Source organism: Festucalex cinctus, chromosome 12 (assembly GCF_051991245.1).
Source record: "Festucalex cinctus isolate MCC-2025b chromosome 12, RoL_Fcin_1.0, whole genome shotgun sequence".
Taxonomy (NCBI): domain Eukaryota; kingdom Metazoa; phylum Chordata; class Actinopteri; order Syngnathiformes; family Syngnathidae; genus Festucalex; species Festucalex cinctus.
The window spans coordinates 10,841,562-10,862,813 of NC_135422.1; the positions used below are offsets into that span (position 1 = coordinate 10,841,562).

Genomic DNA, 21,252 nt, shown 5'->3' on the forward strand with positions numbered 1-21,252 from the left:
TTCCGAAGCAAGAGTGAATTATTGTTCATAAAACCTTTATTAGCTGTACAATATATTTTGCCACTTTCAATCAACCCAAGTATTTTTATTATTATTTTCAATTATGCCATATGTAATGTGTGGCCAGTGAATATAAAAGGCGACCCAACGGAAAAGTGTCCATTTGTATTATACATATTTTCCCCTCTCCTGTTCAAAAAAAATTATTTTGGTCATGAAATGAAGTCCATCTTCATATGCAACAGTAGCGAAAAGTAAATAGCATTTCCATTGTGCGGCGTCCTATTTCCTCTTGGCCGCCAGCAGGTTAGGAGCAGACACTTTGACTTTGCCAGGCATGTTTCTGGACAGGTCAGCGTCCTGCAGCACAAAAAAAAAAAAATCCAATCGGTCAATTCTGGCAATAAAAATAACGTTTCTGTTTTTGAATTTGGTACCTTGACGCTGCGTAGCAAGTCCTTTTCTCTCACTGAAGTGTCCTTGGCTTTCATGAAGCTCATTAGTGCGGTGCGGGCAGCTGGAGGCAAAAAAAACAAAACGGTAACACTCATTTGGGTTAATGGCAGTGTAGTGGTTCACATACTCAAACATAAAAATCCCCCCACCAAAAAAACCTACCTTTGCCTTTCTTTTGCGAGCCTGGCGTCAGCTTAACTTTGTGCCTGCAAGTGTAAACAATAAAAACATGATCCTTTCCTTACATACTACTTTAAGACAGGGCGTCAACCAGAGCGCGGTGGGACGCACTTGTAGTTGGAGAGTGCACTGTAGGGGGCGCACACGGGCACTGCAAACATCAGCACGTCCTCGGGGTGAGGTTGACCCGTCAGTGAGGTGAGAAGGTTCTCTGCTTCCTGGCCCACACAAACACGCACACTGTCAATCATACTGTAAGAGAATGATTCTGAAGTGTAATTGCTCCCTCTAGTGGTGTTCGCTGTCCAGTTTATGGTGAAGTTCTCTCAAAATTGGATCTTCCAACCAATCACACGGCACTTAAGGACCAACTAATGGTTTTGTCCCCACCTCCTGAAAAAAATTCAGTTCTATTTCACTTGTTGGTACGTTGTGTAAAAAGTTTGAGAAGCACAACTGTCAAGAGCAGAGGCGTATTTGCCAATAGGCAAGGCAGGCAATTGCTTGGGGCCCCTTAGCAGCAGGGGCCCCCAGAGGGTCAACAGATCTGACACAAACCACGTATCCTTCACATAAGCAGCGCAGCAATGACAATGGACTGTCTGAAATTCCCTGAGTCGGGTGTTTTTTGTTTAGTTTTTTTTTCTTTAAAAAAAAAACATGCATAGTAAGGCTAATTATTTTTTATTTTTGTAAATGGTCATGAATAGTAGGCAAAGCTTTTATTTTGGAAAAAAAAAGATGTATAGTAAGGCGTTTTTTTTTTCTTTTTTTAAATGACCATGTATAGTAAGGCATTTTTTTTAAACAACCATGAATAATAAAAGGCTTCTTTTTTTACGACCATGTATAGTAAGGCTTGTTTTTTTGTTTTTTTTGAACGTCCATGTATAGTAAGGCGTTTTTTTTATAGTAAGGCAGTTTTTTAAACAACCATGTATAATAAAAGGCTTCTTTTTTTATGACCATGTATAGAAAGGCTTTTTTTTTTTTAATTACCATGTATAGTAAGGCATTTTTTTTAAACAACCATGTATAATAAAAGGCTTCTTTTTTTACGACCATGTATAGAAAGGCTTTTTTTTTTTAACGTCCATGTATAGTAAGGCATTTTTTTTACACAACCATGTATAATAAAAGGCTTTTTTTTTTTTTTAACGTCCATGTCTTGTAAGGCGGTTTTTTTTGTTTTTTGTTTTTTTGAACGTCCATGTATAGTAAGGCATTTTTTTTTACCCAACCATGTATAATAAAAGGCTTTTTTTTGTTTAACGTCCATGTATAGTAAGGTGTTTTTTTTTTTGTTTGTTTTTAAATGACCATGTATAATAAGGCGCTTTTTTTGTGTGTTTTGTTTTCAAATGACCATGTATAGTAAGGCATTTTTTTAAACAACCATGTATAATAAAAGGCTTCTTTTTTTTACGACCATGTATAGAAAGGCTTTTTTTTTTTTTTACGTCCATGTCTTGTAAGGCGTTTTTTTTTTTTTTTTTTGAACATCCATGTATAGTAAGGCATTTTTTTTACACAACCATGTATAATAAAAGGCTTCTTTTTTTTAACGTCCATGTATAGTAAGGCGTTTTTTTTGTTTTTTTTTAAATGACCATGTATAGTAAGACATTTTTTTTATACAACCATGTATAATAAAAGGCTTTTTTTTTTTTTTACGTCCATGTCTTGTAAGGCGTTTTTTTTTTGTTTATTTTTTTTGTTTTTTTTGAACGTCCTTGTATAGTAAGGCATTTTTTTTACACAACCATGTATAATAAAAGGCTTTTTTTTTTTTAAACGTCCGTGTATAGTAAGGCTTTTTTTTCGAACGTCCGTGTCTTATAAGGCGTTTTTGTTTTGTTTTTTTGAACATCCATGTATAGTAAGGCATTTTTTTTACCCAACCATGTATAATAAAAGGCTTTTTTTTTTGTTTGTTTTTAAATGACCATGTATAATAAGGCGTTTTTTTGTTTTGTTTTGTTTTGAAATGACCATGTATAGTAAGGCATTTTTTTAAACAACCATGTGTAATAAAAGGCTTCTTTTTTTTACGACCATGTATAGAAAGGCTTTTTTTTTTTTTACGTCCATGTCTTGTAAGGCGTTTTTTTTTTTTTTTTTTTGAACGTCCATGTATAGTAAGGCGTTTTTTGTTTGTTTGTTTTTTTAACATCCATGTATAGTAAGGCATTTTTTTAAACAACCATGTATAATAAAAGGCTTTTTTTTTTTACGTCCATGTATAGTAAGGCGTTTTTTTTGTTTGTTTGTTTTTAAATGACCATGTATAATAAGGCGTTTTTTTGTTTGTTTGTTTTTAAATGACCATGTATAATAAGGCGTTTTTTTGTTTTGTTTTGTTTTGAAATGACCATGTATAGTAAGGCATTTTTTTAAACAACCATGTATAATAAAAGGCTTCTTTTTTTTACGACCATGTATAGAAAGGCTTTTTTTTTTTTTACGTCCATGTCTTGTAAGGCGTTTTTTTTTTTTTTTTTTGAACGTCCATGTATAGTAAGGCGTTTTTTTTTTGTTTTGTTTTTTAACGTCCATGTATAGTAAGGAGTTTTGTTTTTTTTTTTTGTTTTTTTAACGTCCATGTATAGTAAGGCGTTTTTTTATTTATTTTTTGAACATCCATGTATAGTAAGGCATTTTTTTTACACAACCATGTATAATAAAAGGCTTTTTTTTTTTTACGTCCATGTATAGTAAGGCGTTTTTTTGTTTTTTTTTGTTTTTAAATGACCATGTATATAATAAGGCGGGGTTTTGTTTTTGTTTTTAAATGACCATGTATAGTAAGGGGCGGCACGGTAGTCGAGTGGTTAGCACGTCCGCTTCCCAGTTCTGAGGTCTCCGGTTCGAGTCCAGGCTCGGACCTTCCTGGGTGGAGTTTGCATGTTCTCCCCGTGCCCGCGTGGGTCTTCTCCGGGTACTCCGGTCTCCTCCCACATTCCAAAGACATGCATGGCAGGTTAATTGGGCGCTCCGAATTGTCCCTAGGTGTGCGTGTGAGTGTGGATGGTTGTTCGTCTCTGTGTGCCCTGCGATTGGTTGGCAACCAGTCCAGGGTGTCCCCCGCCTACTGCCCAGAGCCAGCTGAGATAGGCGCCAGCAGCCCCCGCGACCCTTGTGAGGAATAAGCGGTCAAGAAAATGGATGGATGGATGTATAGTAAGGCGTTTTTTTAAACAACCATGTATAATAAAAGGCTTCTTTTTTTATGACCATGTATAGAAAGGCTTTTTTTTTTTAACGTCCATGTATAGTAAGGAGTTTTTTTTTTTTTTTTTTTAAAACACCATGTATATTTAGGCTTTTTTTTTTTTTTTAACGACCATGTATAATAAAAGCTTCTTTCTTTTACGACCATGTATAGAAAGGTGTTTTTTTTTAAACAACTATGTATAGTAAGGCTTTTTTTTTTTTTTTTTTTTTTTTTTTTTAAAACGACCATGTATAGAACGAAAGTTCCGAATCTAACTACAGTTCGTCTGGCACAGCCACCGTGTGCCAAGGGCTTGCAAACGGCCTGGTAAGGCTAGCCAACTTCTGCTTCGAGTACGTTCACGTGCTCCTGTCGCGGCCGAGCTGAAAATCTGGCCCGGAACCAACGGGAGGCGTCGCAGTTCCCTCCGGGAAGTCTCCCGCAAGGGAGACTGAGCCAGCCAGATCTGTCGGCGTGCCTGGGTGAGCAAAGACATACAACGGCCCTGCTCCCGAGCAAGGAGGGACAAATCTCTCAAAGCCAGACTACAAAACGCTGAGACCTCCTCCACTTCGCCGGCCGCGTCAGCGGCCGAAAGAGCCAGCAGGAGATGAGCCTGTGCATTGGCCAGGCGCGCTACAACTGCCGCTGTGTTATATGACCTGGTTACCAGATCATCCGTCAGGCGCCATTGAATGTCAGAGCACCTGGCATCCTCTCTCAAGGCTTCCTCAGCAGAGACGATCAGTGAAGCAACAGAATACTCCACCTTAGGCATATGACCCAGTCCGATAGGAGCAGGGAACCGCATATTAGTCAGGATGATGTGTTCTGGCGACGTTCCCTTTTATATACGGTGCGACGTCAGCCGGAACCAAGTACGAGTATATTTTGTGATTCTTACTCGATGACGCTGTCGCGACAAGGGGAATTCCGTGCTGGTTGCAGCACCGCCACCTGGCGGTCGGGAGGGCCGAAATAGAAAGGCGTTTTTTTTTCAACAACTATGTATAGCAAGGCGTTTTTTGTTTTTTTTTGAATGACCATGTATAGTAAGGTTTTTTCTTTTCTTTTTTTTTAATGACCATGTATAGTAAGGTGGGTTTTTTAAACGACCATGTAGTCGTTTCAATTACTGTATAGTAAGGCATTTAAAAAATAAAAAATTAAATGACCATCTATAGTAAGGCAGATAGTAAGTTTTTTTGTTTTTCTTTTAAATGACCATGTATAATAAGGCTTTTTTTGTTTTTTGTTTTTTATGTATACATGTATAGCAGGGTTTGCCAATTCCGGTCCTCGAGGGCAGGAGTCCTGCAGGTTTTAGATACTTCCGCCCACAAGCCCACCTGATTCATATATTCAGCTCATCAGCATGCCTGATAACGATCCTGATCTTTAATATCAGGTGTGTTGGTAGGCGGAAACATCTAAAAACTGCAGGACCCCGGAACTCGAGGACCGGAATTGGTGAACCCTGATGTATTGTAAGGCATTTCCATTTTATTTATTTATTTATTTGATTTTTTATTTTTTTTGCTTGGGGCCCCTGAGGAATGTTGTTACGCCACTGGTCAAAAGTTTGACATGTTTGTAAGTCACCTCTGCTCCGGGGTTGTCTGGATCCACGTCGTCCTCCTGAAAAATGACAACACACTGTTATTATGTACGATTTGCAAAATATGTTAAGAGTAAAAAAAATAATTAATTTAAGATCGATAATGTCAATTATGAACAGAAACCTTGTCGTCTTGCTCGGCAGAAGCCGCCTCCTCGTCCTCATTGGTCATCTGCTCCGGTTTCTTAACGGTGGTCACCAGCTGCCGAGGTTTGGGAGGGGGCTTCTTAGGCGCCTCCTCTTTGCCCTTCGCCTTCTTGCCTTTCTTGCCCTTGTCCTTCTCCTCCTTGCTGGCGCCGGCCGACTGTGAAGATCAACGCGGCTTTAGATGACGGTGTTGTGGCGTGTGTCGCCGTCGTGCTCACGTGTACCCCAAGCAGCTGCATCATGAGCTCACGGTCCTCCTCATCCTGGTCCTTGTACTTCTCCTTGATCTTCTTCAGCTTGTTCTGCAGGGCGCAGATAATTAGCGATCAATTGGAGAAATCGAGCGAAACCTCCATATTGTTCTCACCTTCTGGCCTCGTTTCAGCGGCAGCTGGGATGCTCCGCTGCCACTTTTAGATTCCCGGTCCACTTCCTGTTCCGTGGGCGCAACCTCAGTCTTCACTTCCACTTCACTCACTTCCTGTTTCTGCTTCTTCTTCTTCTCTTCTCTAGCAAGACAACATAGCGCTTTGACACAGAGAACTGGCTCAACCAAGTCATTCAGTCTTGACAGTTTGGTGTCCCGATTAAATCACTTGGTACCAAACGGACTTTTTTTTTTTTTTTTTTTTTTTTTTTATAATAAAAGTTTGAACTAAATGGAAGTGTTTGTTCACCTTTAATGGTCATCGCTATTGCGCTAATGCTAATTGCAATTGCTAACTGCTTACCATAGGCTCATTTTGTTGCTGCTCATGTACATAAATAATTAGTAGTTAGATACTCAAATCAATTCATGTAAATATAACAACATGAATGAACTTAAATGGTAGTTCGTTTACCTTAATGGTAATAGCATGCTAATGCTAATCACACTTGCTAACCGCTTAGCATAGGCTAAATTTGTTGGTGTTTAATAACACTCATGCACATAAATAATTAGTAGTTATGTCCACTCAATTCAACTCATGTAGATGTAATGACGTAAGTGTGAACTATATGGTTGTTAGTGCTTGTTTACCTGAAATGGTAATCGTTAGCATGCTAATGCTAATAGCGATTGCTAACTGCTTAGCTTAAGCTAATTTTGTTGGTTTTTAATAATGCTTAAACGCATAATAAATAGGAGTGATGTCCACTCAATTCAACTCATGTAGATGTAATGACGTATGTGTGAACTAAATGGTTGTGTTTGTTTACCTTAAATGGTCATCGCTAGTGCGCTAATGCTAATTGCAATTGCTGACTGCTTCTCATAGGCTAATTTTGTTGGTGCTCATGCACATAGCTACTCAAATCAATTCATGTAGATATAATGACCTTAAATGTTAATAGCTAGCATGCTAATGCCAATCACGCTTGCTAACCGCTTAGCCTAGGCTAATTTTGTTGGTGTCTAATAATGCGCAAGCACATAAAAAATTTGTAGTTATGGACGCTCAATTCAACTCATACAGATGTAATGACGTATGTGTGAGTTAAATTGTTTTTAGTGTTTCTTTACCTTAAATGGTCATCACTAGCATGCTAATGCTAATCGCTTAGTATAAGCTAATTTTGTTGGCGTTTAAAAATACATCTGTTCAGAAGACAATAATTAATGAGTGGTTATTTTGAAGCCTTAGTCGATTAACAAAAAAATATTTTTTTTTAATTACTTAAGATTAGATTGTGACAGCCCAATGACACACTGCTTATTATTTTAGGCTTTTCAATTGTGTTACTGTGGGCCGTGGAAGCAAAATGTTTTCAATATCTCGCACCGTGCCTCTTTTTCCTTAACAAAGTTGTGGTTGTTCCTTCGACTCACCGTCTCTGCTTAGCTGTCATGTGCTTCCTCCCTTGCGCGTCAACGTCAGCCTGGAGAAACATTCTTTGTTTAACGCAAGATGTGATTCTGGGAAAATGCATCCAAAGATGTCAACCTGAGAGGCGTCTTCTTTCTTGAAGGTGACGTTCTGAGAGCTCCTGGAGGGACAAAAATATTTTCTTGTGACTTATCGTGCTGCACGTGAAAGGTGAGACGTCGTTGCCGTGTTGGTACCTGTTGGGCTGCAGGTGAGTGAGTGTGATGGTGGTGTCAGGGTAGCTCAATTCCTCGCTGGCTTCCTGTTTGCTGTTTCCTTCCTCTTCGCTCTCCGAGTCGCTCCGCTCCGACGGCGTTCCGCCTGAGTCCGGTATCCGCGCCGCGTCTTTTCCATCGCCATCCGCAGCCTCGAGCTCCTCCTTCTTATCCTCCGCTGCATCCTCTGCGCCGCTATCCTCGCCTACGGAGGTGCTCGGCGTCAGGTTGTAATCGTTAACGGGAGAGAAGCGTCTGGCGCTTACCGACGAGCTCCTCCCCTTCCTCCAACATTTCCGCCGTCCTGGACGCCATTTCCTCCACGTCCTCCTCCACCGTCTTCACCTTGCGCTCGCCTCTGTGGCGGAACACGCTCTGCTCGTCTACCTGAGGGGGGCAAAATGTGAACATTTAGAATCAAAATAACAATTATCAGTAGCTTTATTGGATGGTTTACTTTGAAGAGGAAGCCGAAGCCCATAATCAAGTAGGAAGGCGGCAAATAGTTTTTCTTTCCTGACGAGAAAAATAAGCAATCCTTCATTCATCTACTTTGTTGAGTAAAAACAAGCATTTTAAAAGTTGTCCTACCTCTGATCATGAAGCTGCCAGTGGTCAGGTACTCTCCTGTGGGCGCGGTCTTTGACACCTAGACATCAACAGCGTCATTTGTAAACAATAAAAAGTTACTTGGCTCAAGTTCAAGATGACATTTTGAGATTTTCTACTGAAGCACCTGACATAAACATTCAAAACACAAAAGAGATTGTGATAGTCATTATATATCATATCAATATAATGCCACTTAAGATTTTTTATTTAACTATTTTTGAAAAGGATGTGTTGTTATTTTCAACTTGTGAAATATGTTTGAATATGGTTTGAGAGGATATTAGTATTTATTATAAATACATAAAAAAATGTTTAATTGGTATAGTGAGGTATTTTATCGGGCCGAACTGATTTTGGTACTGATTTTTGACAGAAAAAAAAAATTTTTAAAAACAAACAAAATCACCAAATCATAATGCATATAACCCCCCCCCCCCCCCCCCCAAATAAAAAATAAAAAAAATACAATAATAATAATAATAATAATAATAATAATAATAATAATAATAATTTCAATGAGTGGCAATTGTACATAGATTTTCACTTTTCAGCGGGGTTTTTTTTTTTGTTTTTGTTTTTTGTTTTTGTTTTTAAGAATATTTTGGTTTTGCAGGGGGAAAAAAAGAAGAAAAAAAAATCTGGAAAAAAAAGTCTGAAGGGCCCTAATCAGACTTTCATATTTTGCGTAAAATTATTATTTTTTTAAATCCCTCACCAAGCTGTAACACCAACAAAAATATTGCTATATATCCTATTTTTTTTTAAATCATAAAAGAAATTTCTTCAAATATCTTCATGTACTGGCACAAAAACGTATCGACATGAATAAAACAGAAATTTTGCATTCTCACAGACTCACCTGATGATGGTGCACCCACCAAGCGCTTGTAACTATTTTGGCATCCCAGGCGGCACTGTAGCACACCGACATGGTGCCCGCTTCGGTCAGCGTACGAGGTGGAATGGGATTACCTGGAGGGCAGAGAAGTTGGGAAGGGGAGCAGGTGAGATGAATCTGTCAATCATAAATGAAACAAAACGTGAGCGTGCTGACCTGAGGGGTTTTTGATGACACAGCTGGTAGCGCCGTGGAGGTCAGCGTGGACGTAGATGTCACCTGGAAACAAGCACAAGATGAGGAACACCAGAAAATAGTTTTGAAAATATAGTTTATAATGGTGGAAAGTCTGTATGACTTTTTAAAGCTGAGTGGAAGCAGCCTTACCAGCCCGCAGGTAGCGCTTAACGATCATCTCGTTCTGTTGTTGGTCTCGCCCGGCAATGACGAGGTAGTTCTCTGATGTGATGAACCACAAGAACTTCTCAAACCTGCAAAAGGTTGGAACACGCCACTTAGAGGGCACCAATAAATCCATCGCCAACTTCTGTGATGTGGCCACCCACCAGTAGACCTTGCGGGCCTTCTGAATGGTGGTCACCGTCTGGACCTCCTTCAAGGTTTGCTGAGTTTTTTTCTCAGCCGATTTCATCGCCTTCAAGGAAGTTCGAAAAGATTTTTTGCAACGGTCTCGCAACACCGGGCAGGTTAGAAGGTCGTACTTACCTTATCTGCCGCTTGAATGGTTTTCTGCTCCTTCTTTTCAGCACTGCGCTTGCAGTCATAGTACCTTAAAACAAACATGTGGGCTTTAACGAGTGGGGTTAAACCCTTAATGCAACCTTGGAACATTTTGTGACAATCTGTTTCTGTTAAAAAAAAAAAAAGTTTTAAAGAATACCATTGCCCCTTGAATACTTCCTTAAATTATTAAGGAATTATTCCTAAAATGGCAAAGCTACACCAAAACTGAAACATTTGTCTTGTACCATAAAGGTGCCATTGGAAAACATTCAGTTGCATTATTTATATTTTCCACCAGATGGCACTCTTCCTCCACCATTCAAAGCATGCAGCAACACTTCATACCTTTAAGTCAAGGGGAACAAAATCATATCACGATATTTTCAGATCATTTAACCGTAATTATCTTGAAAGGGATACTTGACTTTTCAGCAGTTAAAAAAATAGTATTTTGTCCAGAATGAATTTGATAACTTCATTACTTTTCATGTGCAATTAACTCATTCACTGCCTTTGACAAGTATACTTGTCAATTGTATTTTTTAGAGCGGTGCTAAATGGGGGCGAATCTGAGCATGCTCCACTGTAAATATCAAACTTGGAAACAACTTTACTGATGCCCAACCACCGGTAGATGACATCATTGCCCCATTTTATAGGAAATAAACACAGTTTCAGAGTCCATGGGAGAAATGGCTGTATTTTGGCAAACCTACATTTTTCTGCTGTCAATTATAAAAGAACGGGACGGGACAAAAAGTAGGGAGTCTATTCTGTTATTTGGTAGATTCGGTTTATATATAATTATTGAATGGAATATCACGTGAGTATTGGAAATGTAAAAATTTTCTATAATGACTGGCAGTGAATGAGTTAATACCTTTCAAAACTAATTTTCCCACTGGCTGTCGACGAAGAATGACATCACCCGTGCTGAGGAAGTGGGTAATGACCAATCATGGGGCAGCTTGATGACAAAACCAGAAAACAGGTGAGCAAGTGGGAAAATTAGTTTTTAAAGGTATTAATTGTACGTGAAAAATAATGAAGTTATCACATTAATTCTGCATAAAATATTAACTTTTTACTGCTGAAAATGTTTCAATGGGTCTTACTATCCTTTAAAAAATAAAATAAAAAAAAAAGTCACAAAAATATCCTAAAATGGAAAGATTGAAACTGTCATTCTGTGCTGTGCTGTGATTGGTCAGCATTTTTGAGGCGTGGCTTAGTAAGAGGCAACGACTTCCGTACTTTTTTGCGTTGGCGTAGGCCGACAGGCTGAGATCCACGTCCACCAGCATGGGCTTGTTCTTCTGCAACTTCTTGTTCTGACCTTTGTCTTTATTTTTGTTTTTCTTGCCCTTCTCCAGCATGGCCTCCTTCAAGGTTTCCTCCTCCTCCTTCTCCTCCTGTTCCTCTTCAGTCAGATAAGGATTCCTAGAAGAATGGGAAAAAAATGAATAAAACGGACATTTTGTTCCACGTAGACATGTTGGTCTCACTTTAAAAGCATGGTGATGTTGTTGGTCTGCAGCTTGAGGTCCTTGATGGCGCACGCCACGGGGTCGCCGGCGACCTGCGCCTCCTTGACCAGCACGCCGATCTCGGTCCAGTCCACCTGGTTGGCCAGCGCGCTGCGGATCACCTGCAGGGCTCGCTCCACCACGGCCAGGTTCATCTCCACCAGCTCGCCTTTCACCCGGTCCACTTCCTGTCACGTGAGCCACACCACAGAAATGTCAACTCTGCAAAACGAGAGGGAATCAAACTTTGGACCTCAGCTATGCCAAATGTGAAGGGAGCGCCTCTTCTCTTCTTCCTCTTTGGAATATATACGACCAAATCCGGAAAATGGATGGATGCATATTGCAGGCGAATTACTTGTCTGACTTATGTCTGACTCGTTTATAAAGCAGAAAATGTGCCAAATGTGTTCCAAATGAGTTCTTCACCTGAACTTGATGCAAAGCCTCCAACCTCTGCTCGTGGTCCCTCTTGACGTTCTCCAACTTCTTCAGGGCCTGCTTCTCTTGCTGCAAAGCTTTCATGTCGATCTTCTGGCTCTCCATTTTGGAGAAGAACTCATCCACCGCCTGAAAAAGACAACATTGTTAGGAGACATGACCACAGTAGAAAACAACAGAAGAGAAGAGATGTGCTAAGTGATCTGGATTTACCTTGTTGAAGGACTCAAACTCCAGGTAGGGACTTTTTAAATGTTGGGCAAAGAGGAACGGGTGAAATTCATCATACCTGTGATCACAATGGATTCTGCATTAATAAAATCAATAACAATGCATGTTTGTTTGTTTGTATATATTTTCAAGTTAAATATGTAGGTACCGTAATTCTATGCAATGACAATTGAAGGAGCAATTTTTCCATTCATGCATAATAGCATGTCTAGTAATTAAATGTACATATTTTTACAAATCAAATTTTTAAAAATATATGAATTTTTATAATAAAAAATACAATATATAATACAATGTATAATAAATTAATATAATAAAAAAAAAAAAAACATGAAAATAAGATATTTATAAGAAATACAGTATCCATAAATATTGTATTTAGAATGAATATCCATCCATTTTCTTGACCGCTTATTCCTCACAAGGGTCGCGGGGGGTGCTGGAGCCTATCTCAGCTGGGTTTGGGCAGTAGGCGGGGTACACACTGGATTGGTTGCCAGTCAATCGCAGTATTTATAATAAATAATTTTGCTTATTTTTTTTTATCACTGACAAAGTCAATATTTAATTAACAATATTTTATAGTGCACTTCAATCAATATAGCTTACCATACTCATATTTTTCTTATTATGATCATCATTATATGTCTTAAAAATGGAACTTCATTGGTGTATTAATAATGTGTTTTGCAGTATTAAGTTTTATTTACTTTCTTGAAAATGATTTGTGTTCTGAGGCTATTATCAATGATATTCATTCATAAATGACGTGATAATTTATCATGTCCATTTATGAAAATATCAATAATAAAACATCCCAGTTAGCATTCTGCGAGGTGACTTACGTGAGTAGCTCTTCGCTGGCTTTCCCGGGCGTTAAACTTGCTTTCTTTTCGCTCTTTTGAATGATGAAGCCCTTCAATAAAACAAAACTCATATTCTGATACCTCAAAATATCAGACCAAAAAACAAAACAAAAAAAAACTAAACTAAATTAAACTTGTCATACTTTGCCGCTAAAGTTCTCTGTTTTCTCCATGTACATCTCAGCCATTTGCAAGGCTTCCAGGATTTTAGGTGCAACTGAAACCAAAATACACAAAATCAAACAAAATTCTGTTAACTGGTCATAAATATAAGCTTGCTACCATACCTTGGGAAGCATCTACTTGATTGTCGACTTTCACTGAGCCCGAAAGTCCGGCTTCTATGAAACAGTGTTCTAAGAGAGTGGCTCCATAGGCTGCGAAAATTTAGAAAATAAAATTCACCAATATGACCACATTTAGATGTTTAAGATGAAGTTAATTACTTACTAAGGTGAGGGTTCAGCACTCTTTTCACTTGCTCTCCATTCTGCGCTTTGCCGATGATTTCAGTCAGTCTACATTGAAGGAAATATGTTTGAATAGATTAGAAAAATACAGTGAATGGAGCTGGATCAATAACAATCCAAAACTAATACGGTAGAAAAAGAACAAGTTACCGTTGTAAAGTGATGAGAGGTTCTGGGGGTCTCGCGTTCTCCACGGGGTATCGTTCCCTCACGGCGATCTTGACGTCTTCGGCCTCGGCGGTGCGAAAGCGCAGCAGGTTGAGGATGGTGTACTCGTGGTCTGTGAGAACGATGTTACCCTACAGATTGGATACAAATGTTTATATCAAGCATATCACGAAAAATATTAATCTGACCCAGCAGCGTGTTCTTACCCGGTCGTAGAGTTCTACAATGAGGTGGTAGGCGGCCTCGTCGGAGCCAAACTGGAGGTCAATGATCCTGTCGATGCCGAGCTGCTTCACTTGCGTCAGCCGCCGCGTCTTCAAGTGCTTACGACACTACAAACAGTGTGACGTTGTTATACAACAACAATAATGTTATTTAAAATAACGCTGACTAAAAGAGGCTCTTACTTTCATAGCAAAGCCTGACGGCATCATATTCTTGGGCCATTCGAAGTCGGTGGAGTGTATCCGAATGCCGGATTCAAGCAGGAGAACGGCTTTGCTGTCAGGCCTTTTCAAAACAAGTTACATCAGTGCTATTTTATAACATACACCTTGCCCCCACATTACAATAACAGCAACTTAGTTTTTCTTTCTTTCACTTTACTTAAGTGGTGGCATGCGTAAATTTGTATGTCACATCATTTAAATGAATATTAGACAAACATGTGACAATTCACTGCAGGTATTGTCATTTAAAAACTTGAAAAACAAATTGATCCTGCGGCAGATTAATTCAGTCAAAATGTTCCACACAGGTGTCAGTATGTTAACCTTGAGATGAATTCTCGCGATATTTGCGAGTTTACAAACTTGCAAAGAAAATGATTTAGCTCATCAGTGACATCATACTTTCCCAGTCTTTGTTGACGTCACGATTATGCTGTTGAGGCAAAATTCAGCAGTAAACTTTGTACCAACACGACTCGAGCGATGAATGTATTTAGAAGGCGCTGCTTACTTTTGTAGCCGGATGAGGTACGTCTTGTTGTCTATATCGTAAACATTGTTCACTCTCATGCCCATGTAGCTGTCACAAAAAAGTATAAAAAGTGAAATGAACGGCGCGTAAACGAATGTAAACACATTAGCATTTTGGCTAGCAGACCCCGGATGAAGCTTTAGAGAACGTCACATACTTGGCATTTATCTCGGCGATAGCAGCCCTGATGTCTGCTGTGGTGAATCTTGTTTTCATGATGATTTAGAATGTCTTGCAAAAGGGGAAACAGCGTAAATGTTAAGTCTGGCTTGTGCCACAGTGTGGAAGCACGCTGTGGACAGTGCGCATGCGCAGTCGTTGCCACACTGACGATGACTTAGCACGCATGCGCACAGCTGTAGCAGCTGTACCTAAAGACATTTGAACGCATTACACAGTACTCATTCATTGATTTTATATATATATATATATATATATATATATATATATATATATATATATCTCAAGAGAGAGAGAATAAAATGAATTAAGGGCACGTAGTCCATATTTAATATTTCATTTTTATGACGCTGAGGTAGTGCTATCACTGATTTAAAAAAAAAAAAAAAAGTAAGGTTCCCTCTCAATCATTTGAATTGTCAATTGATTAGTGAACGATTCATGGCAAACACAGCCAACGACTTTTAGTAAACCTGCGCAAATTGGGTTTCCAATTGCTTTATGCGCAAAATTTTCCACATTACTACGGAAGCCGACGATTACGTTAAGCAGAAATTGCTCTACACGAATGAATAGAACGAATCGATAGTGACGGCGACGGTTCACTGGCGCACCTCTTCATTCTTTCACATGATTTCGGTTCAGTGCAATGGGATCTATTTTTTTTGACATTCTTAATCTATTAAGCTAATGCTAGAGCTCTCGAAATTCCGTGTGCACTCATGATGCATTACTCTAACTGGCTAATTGGCGTTAAAAACAGGGCAAGCCTTCGGAATGCGTGCAAGACGGCGGCGAACAACGACTGGAGCAACCGGAGCCAGAAGCCCGGTGACAAGGGAGGAGAGCTGGCGGTCACCGCCCACCTCTGGAAAAAGGGTAAGAAAGAACCATATGCTGTCAAATAATAACAATAGGACCTTTCGGTTACGATGCCAACCATTCCACACCATTTTCAAAACGTACATTTAAAATCTGTCGTGTTTTCGCTGCGAGGTTTAAGACTTTCCAGCCAGTTGCCGGCTGGGTCAAGAGGGGAGGGCGAAGGCGTGCTCCGTTGCCACGGCGACGGTCAAGCTAGCAGCCAGGGCAAGTGCGGCTAGGCTAACGCCACATGAAGACGCCCTTTTATGCTAATCACAGTAAAGGTTATATTTATAACGCGTTACAGTCATTCAAATGCCCGTTACAAACATGAACGAGACAAAGAAATGCATCGTAAGTATTTATTTTTTATTTTTTTTTAGCTATAGCTTATAAGTCGCTTGTGTGTATGTGTCGTTAGCATGAAGCCACTGCTTTCAATGCAAGTTTCGAACAAAAATGCTAATTGACCCGGAAAAGAGAAACACCATCATGTATTAATTTAGCTTCGTCTTTTATTTTCATTTATATGCCGTTAGAAGTATTCTTTTACCATTATATTTAATTTATAGTTTATTGTACAACTACTGTACACTGCATTACAGTGTAAGAGTTGTTTCCTATTCTGCAGTAATGTCTACCATACGGTTTAGTATTTACTATTATTATGCAAAGAGAATTTTAGGATGTGAGTCACGTGATTACTTTATTTGTAGTTTAAGTTACTGCTCAAGCTTTTATTAATAATATTCACAAATTTAAAAACTCAGATAACGAGACTTGTGAGTAAAAATATTTGTTTTAGTATTACTGTACATATTTTTTAGTTATTACTGTACCTGATCTGAGCATCTTATGAACTGAAACACTAATAAAATAATGACAAATTATTTTTTATTAAACATGTAGTTTAATAGTTTTTAGAAACATTCCTACAGTGTCTCACTCCTTATGTTGGCCACCAGCTTTTCTCTTATTTTAGCATTCATACATATTTTCAATTAATGCTTTCATGGATGGATTGCATGGGTGCGTTTAGGTCAGTAGGTATAGAAAGATAGAACAAAGCAATGCACTTTTTGTCCCTCCCCCAAATCCCTAACCCAGTGTGCTTAATTGTCCCTTCAGAGTTTATTGCTGTACTGTGTTCCCTGCCTAATGAGCAGGATTTCTCAAGCAGATTAGAATCTTCTTGCTGTTGCTGTGCACGAACGATAAAAACACTCGTGTTGTTCTAGGCTACAAAATAATCAAAAAGATTGGTGAAGGTTCATTCTCTGTGGTGGCGAAAACTCAGAGTCTGAAGGATGGCAAGATGTACGCATGCAAGACTATGAAGCAGACTATTAACAGGTGAGCGCACAAAGTGTTCTTGAGCATACAACATGACATCATGCAAATGTTAATGACCTATTCTGAACATTTGGAAGTATATCGTGTGTCCTATCTTGCGCAGTGTGGAACAAGCCAACAACTTGCGGGAGGTTCAGGCGATGAGGAGGCTCAGCCCGCATGCAAATATTATCCACCTGCATGAACTCATTTTGTGAGTCCTTCCAATTCCAGTCACTTTAGTCGTATAGTGCAGTAAACTTTCGTTTTATTTTAGTTCATTTTATTTAGAGCCTGCAACTAAATAACTTGACATGAGCTACATTTGGGTTGTCATGGAATAAATTGTGTTCTATTTTGGGCATTTCAACTGTAGCTGGCTCATCTCTTATTTTCCTGTCCCATCATTTCAGTGACAAGGAAACGGGCACGGTGTCTTTGATATGTGAGCTGATGGAAATGAACATGTACGAGTTTATTAAAGGTGGGGATGACTCAACCAAACAAATAACAAAATGACTTTTGACAATTTTTGTCTGCATGATACTTTGTTGCCTTGCAGAGAGACAAACGCCACCGCCTGATTTTACGGTCAAACACTACATGTACCAGCTGTGCAAGTCACTCGACCACATGCACAGGTAACTCCAGTATGTCCTATAGTCAATCGAGTCACAGTGCAGGAAGACGGGCGCCCTCTTGTGGTTCGCAAAATAATTGCTAAGTGCCTATTAAGTTGAGATTTACATTTATCTTTCAGAACTTTGTTTTTAAACATTTTTATTTAACTTTTATATGGAACACACTTCAGATGTTAAGACTAAAAAGGGAATTATTTTCAATCATTTTTATCTGATCTATATATTTACGGGTAGTCTGGCGAGTACATTTGTTAAATTTTGTACTAAAAATGATTTTCTGGGGTTATTAATGTCACCATGAGCATCAAATGATTGAAATTGTTTCTAACTGTACTCTTTACAGCTGCGGGATCTTCCACAGAGATGTGAAGCCAGAAAACATTCTTATCAAAGTGAGATCATGCACAATTTCCACTGAAAACCACAATAATAAATATTCCTATTCATATTCAACTGATTGTTATTATACTATTTTTTAGCAAAATGTTCTTAAGCTGGGCGACTTCGGCTCGTGCAGGAGCGTGAACTCCAAGCCGCCGCACACGGAATACATCTCCACGCGCTGGTACCGGGCCCCCGAGTGTCTCCTGACCGACGGCTACTATAGCTTGAAGATGGACATCTGGAGCGCCGGGTGCGTCTTTTTTGAGATTATGAGGTAAGCGACTCCAGTGGGGTATCACATCAATTTGTTCCATCTGCTTATGGGAAAGAAATGAAGCTATCTTTCTTTCATGCTTTTGTTGAAATTTTGTTTTGCAAAACAAAAACAAAACAAAACAAAAAACCCAAGAAACACAAATGTATTCCAAATATTTACAGCCTACTGAACTGAGTTTGAAACTTTGACATTTTCAAGACTTTTTCAACATTCACACTCCATTTCTAAGGTCATTGCAACTAAAACTAAGGAAAAAACTAAAACTAAAATTAAAAAAAAATATTTAACCAAATAAAATAAAAACAAAAATGCTTTTTACAAAACAAAAACTAACTATAACTACATTTTATGTTTACAAAACTAACTATAATTATAGCAAAAATGTCCTTCGTTTTAGTCTTTGGTAATTAATTTAATGCATGAGTTAAGTAGATTTATTTTGATATTAACCGGAATAAGGACGTTTGAAAGTGTGTCACACAGAAGTGACGCCATCTAGCAGCAACCAATAGAAACGCACCTTCAGATGACGTCGCTCCCATGGTGTTTTTTAAATATTGCGCACAAGTAATACACATATTTTCTAAAAACTAAAACTAATACTGAAACTCCCTAAAACTATAAGCATTTATTAAATAACTAAAACTAATAAAAACTAACAGAACCACCCTGAAAACGAATTAAAACGAACTAAATTTCAAAAACAAAACAAAATCAAAACTAACTAAATGAAAAATTCCGGGGAACCTGTCAATCATCTCATGAGGTACCCCGTGTTTCAGCTTGAATCCTCTCTTCCCCGGTTCCAACGAGCTGGACCAGATTGGCAAGATCCACGACGTGCTGGGCACTCCCGAGCAATGCGTCCTGCGCAAATTCAAGCAGTAGGTTGACACAACTGATGCAATGAAATTGTTTATTAAACTTCACAGGTGATTTGCAGAACAGGATGGTGTCATCACGCTGTCAGTAGTTTGTTACCCGTCACGTATCCATCCAGGTCTCGGGCGATGCACTTCAATTTCCCCGCTAAGAAGGGCAGCGGGATCTCGCGACTGCTGCCCAACAGCGGCGCTCCGGCGGTGTCTCTGCTCTACCAGATGCTGGCCTACGACGCCGACGAACGCATCACGGCCGCCATGGCCTTGAGGCACGCCTACTTTCGGGAGCTACGGTAAGCACGCTGCAATCACAAGATTCCAAGGTCAAATTTCCAATTTAAAAAAAAAACAAAAAACTATTAGTATTGATTATTGTATAATTTTGTGCTTTTTTTTATTTATTTATTTTTTTACATAAAATAAAATGTAATTAAAATATTTTGTACAATTTCCACTTATGGTTTATATATATTTTTTTATTTACGATTTCATTAAATGTATATATGAGTGTAACAGAAAAACAATTTGAATCAGAAAATTCGTTTTGATCTAAAATATGCGAGCGCATTAAACTGAATCGAATCATTCCACTTTAAAATATTTTGAGATACGGATCAAATGACCTTTTCATGGAGAGATATAGCTTCGAAAGAAATGTCCCAACAGCAAACTTATTTTTGTTTCCCGTCAGGCTGGCAGAGAAGAAATGTGAACGTATTCCTGGAGTGTGTGGACTGTTTGAAGGCGTGGAAAAAAAAGCGCCTCACATCACTTCCAACCTCCTGTGGCGACCCTCTCGACTTAGCAAACAAATGAAAGGCAGACACAACAGACCCACCCCTTTAATTACTGTAAGTACATAAAAGTAATTATTAACTATTATAAACCTTTTAAACACTTGTATATTATTTCAGCCTAGTTGAGGCGGTCATTTATGTTTCATCATCAAACATACTGTATGTGGATTTTATGTCTATGTATACTGCCCCCTGGTGGTCAAGGCGCACACTGCAAAAGGAACATCACAGTGCGCCATGAATTAAAAGAATTGACAAACTGTTTAACATACTAAACTATATTAAATGACGTATACTATAGAGTGCTAGCTTTCACTTCTACCCCTCTCCAGCACAACACGAAGCATGTAGCCGAACCACTCAGCCGACGCAACGCCAGCCATTACGAGCTGCCCAAACTCAAGATGGCGGCCCCGGGGCTTCAGCGCTCCTTCCCGGGCTCCACGTTGCCCGGCTTCACCCTCACCCACCGGAGCATTCTGCCGGCCATCGTCGCTAAGAAGTGCCAGTCACGCTTGACCAAGGTTATCACATTCATAACTAAGTGAAAATACTTTATTTTACTTGAGTCGATTTTCTGGTGTACTTTACACTTGAATACAAAGTATGTTGTAGTCCTGACTGTCAAAATGGGCTTGGTAATTTGTACGATTACATTTTTAAGCTAATGTAGCATTTTCATGTTAGCAAAACTATGGAAACGTTGAGCCAATGCTAGCTTGTTGTAAAAAAAATATTTTGTTACTGTATTTGAAGATTTTTCAGGTGTCTGTGCTTACTCTTGAATACATATAACTGTACTTTCTACTCCTTAAAATTGGTTTGTTAATGTTCACATTTTCATTTTTAGCTAATTTAGCGTTTTGTTTTGTTTTTTAATATTAGTTCACATATGCAAAGCTACAAAAGTAGTAAATAAGAGTTCTTCGTCAAATAAAGGGGGAATCTGTCTCCCTCTAGTGACGTGCAAAGCACACTCCATGCATGACTTTTACTGAACTACAGGAATACCTTTTACAAGTTATTTTTACACAATACACACATTTGTACTTTTAAAGATGCCAGTACAGTACTTTTGCCACATGTACCTTTGGCCGCATTATCTGAATGCCCTCATTTGGTTTGATTGAGGCTTTTTGGTGTCCCCAAACAGGCCAACCACGATTCACAGCCGGCAGGCCTGAAGGCGGGCCCCATGCCACCCCTGGACAGGAAACACGGAGGAGGCAACTGACACACACACACACACAAACACTTACTAAGTGGAATAAAGCTGTTAAAACAGTAGCCCAGTTGTTACTTTTTTTTTAAACTGAAATGCTGCTATCTATTATGTGCAATG

The 21,252-nt window shown here is 39.0% G+C and overlaps 2 protein-coding genes across 3 annotated transcripts; one reads left to right on the forward strand and one right to left on the reverse strand.

Annotated features, from left to right (window-relative positions):
* Positions 1-18: 18 nt before the first annotated feature.
* Positions 19-14,922, reverse strand: nemf (nuclear export mediator factor). The gene is made up of 32 exons (XM_077538587.1): positions 14,712-14,922; positions 14,534-14,602; positions 13,981-14,083; positions 13,780-13,905; positions 13,556-13,704; positions 13,386-13,453; positions 13,223-13,312; positions 13,079-13,152; positions 12,915-12,985; positions 12,052-12,127; positions 11,827-11,967; positions 11,377-11,585; positions 11,126-11,311; positions 9,854-9,917; positions 9,694-9,782; positions 9,515-9,618; positions 9,344-9,406; positions 9,149-9,261; positions 8,269-8,326; positions 8,135-8,193; positions 7,944-8,064; positions 7,660-7,882; positions 7,541-7,583; positions 7,426-7,475; positions 5,983-6,124; positions 5,840-5,917; positions 5,593-5,772; positions 5,453-5,488; positions 748-854; positions 619-662; positions 438-517; positions 19-360 (listed from the first exon to the last, which is right to left on the reverse strand). The coding sequence occupies exons 1-32, from the start codon at positions 14,768-14,770 to the stop codon at positions 283-285; spliced, it is 3,153 nt and encodes a 1,050-aa protein (XP_077394713.1). The 5' UTR covers positions 14,771-14,922; the 3' UTR covers positions 19-282.
* mok (MOK protein kinase) lies at positions 14,443-21,197 on the forward strand. 2 transcript variants are annotated; one of them, XM_077538593.1, is made up of 13 exons: positions 14,443-14,550; positions 15,498-15,613; positions 16,837-16,951; positions 17,055-17,144; positions 17,344-17,414; positions 17,493-17,571; positions 17,915-17,963; positions 18,051-18,229; positions 19,015-19,116; positions 19,233-19,406; positions 19,805-19,964; positions 20,243-20,434; positions 21,064-21,197. In XM_077538593.1, exons 1-13 carry the CDS (start codon positions 14,510-14,512, stop codon positions 21,142-21,144), a joined length of 1,449 nt encoding a protein of 482 aa, XP_077394719.1. In that variant the 5' UTR covers positions 14,443-14,509; the 3' UTR covers positions 21,145-21,197. The 2 variants fall into 2 exon arrangements, with proteins under 2 accessions (XP_077394719.1, XP_077394720.1); XM_077538594.1 differs by lacking the exons at positions 14,443-14,550; positions 15,498-15,613 and adding an exon at positions 15,724-15,952.
* The last annotated feature ends 55 nt before the right edge of the window (positions 21,198-21,252 follow it).

Excerpts from the sequence above, each read along its gene's own strand:
- mok (XM_077538593.1), top strand. The coding sequence starts at position 14,510 with ATGTATTTAGAAGGCGCTGCTTACTTTTGTAGCCGGATGAG. Across the intron at positions 17,145-17,343 it reads CACCTGCATGAACTCATTTT|TGACAAGGAAACGGGCACGG; the intron begins GTGAGTCCTTCC and ends CCATCATTTCAG. Across the intron at positions 19,407-19,804 it reads GCCTACTTTCGGGAGCTACG|GCTGGCAGAGAAGAAATGTG; the intron begins GTAAGCACGCTG and ends GTTTCCCGTCAG.
- nemf (XM_077538587.1), bottom strand. The coding sequence starts at position 14,770 with ATGAAAACAAGATTCACCACAGCAGACATCAGGGCTGCTATCGCCGAG. Across the intron at positions 13,705-13,779 it reads TTGTAGAACTCTACGACCGG|GGTAACATCGTTCTCACAGA; the intron begins GTAAGAACACGC and ends TCCAATCTGTAG. Across the intron at positions 8,065-8,134 it reads GCTTCGGCTTCCTCTTCAAA|GTAGACGAGCAGAGCGTGTT; the intron begins GTAAACCATCCA and ends TGCCCCCCTCAG.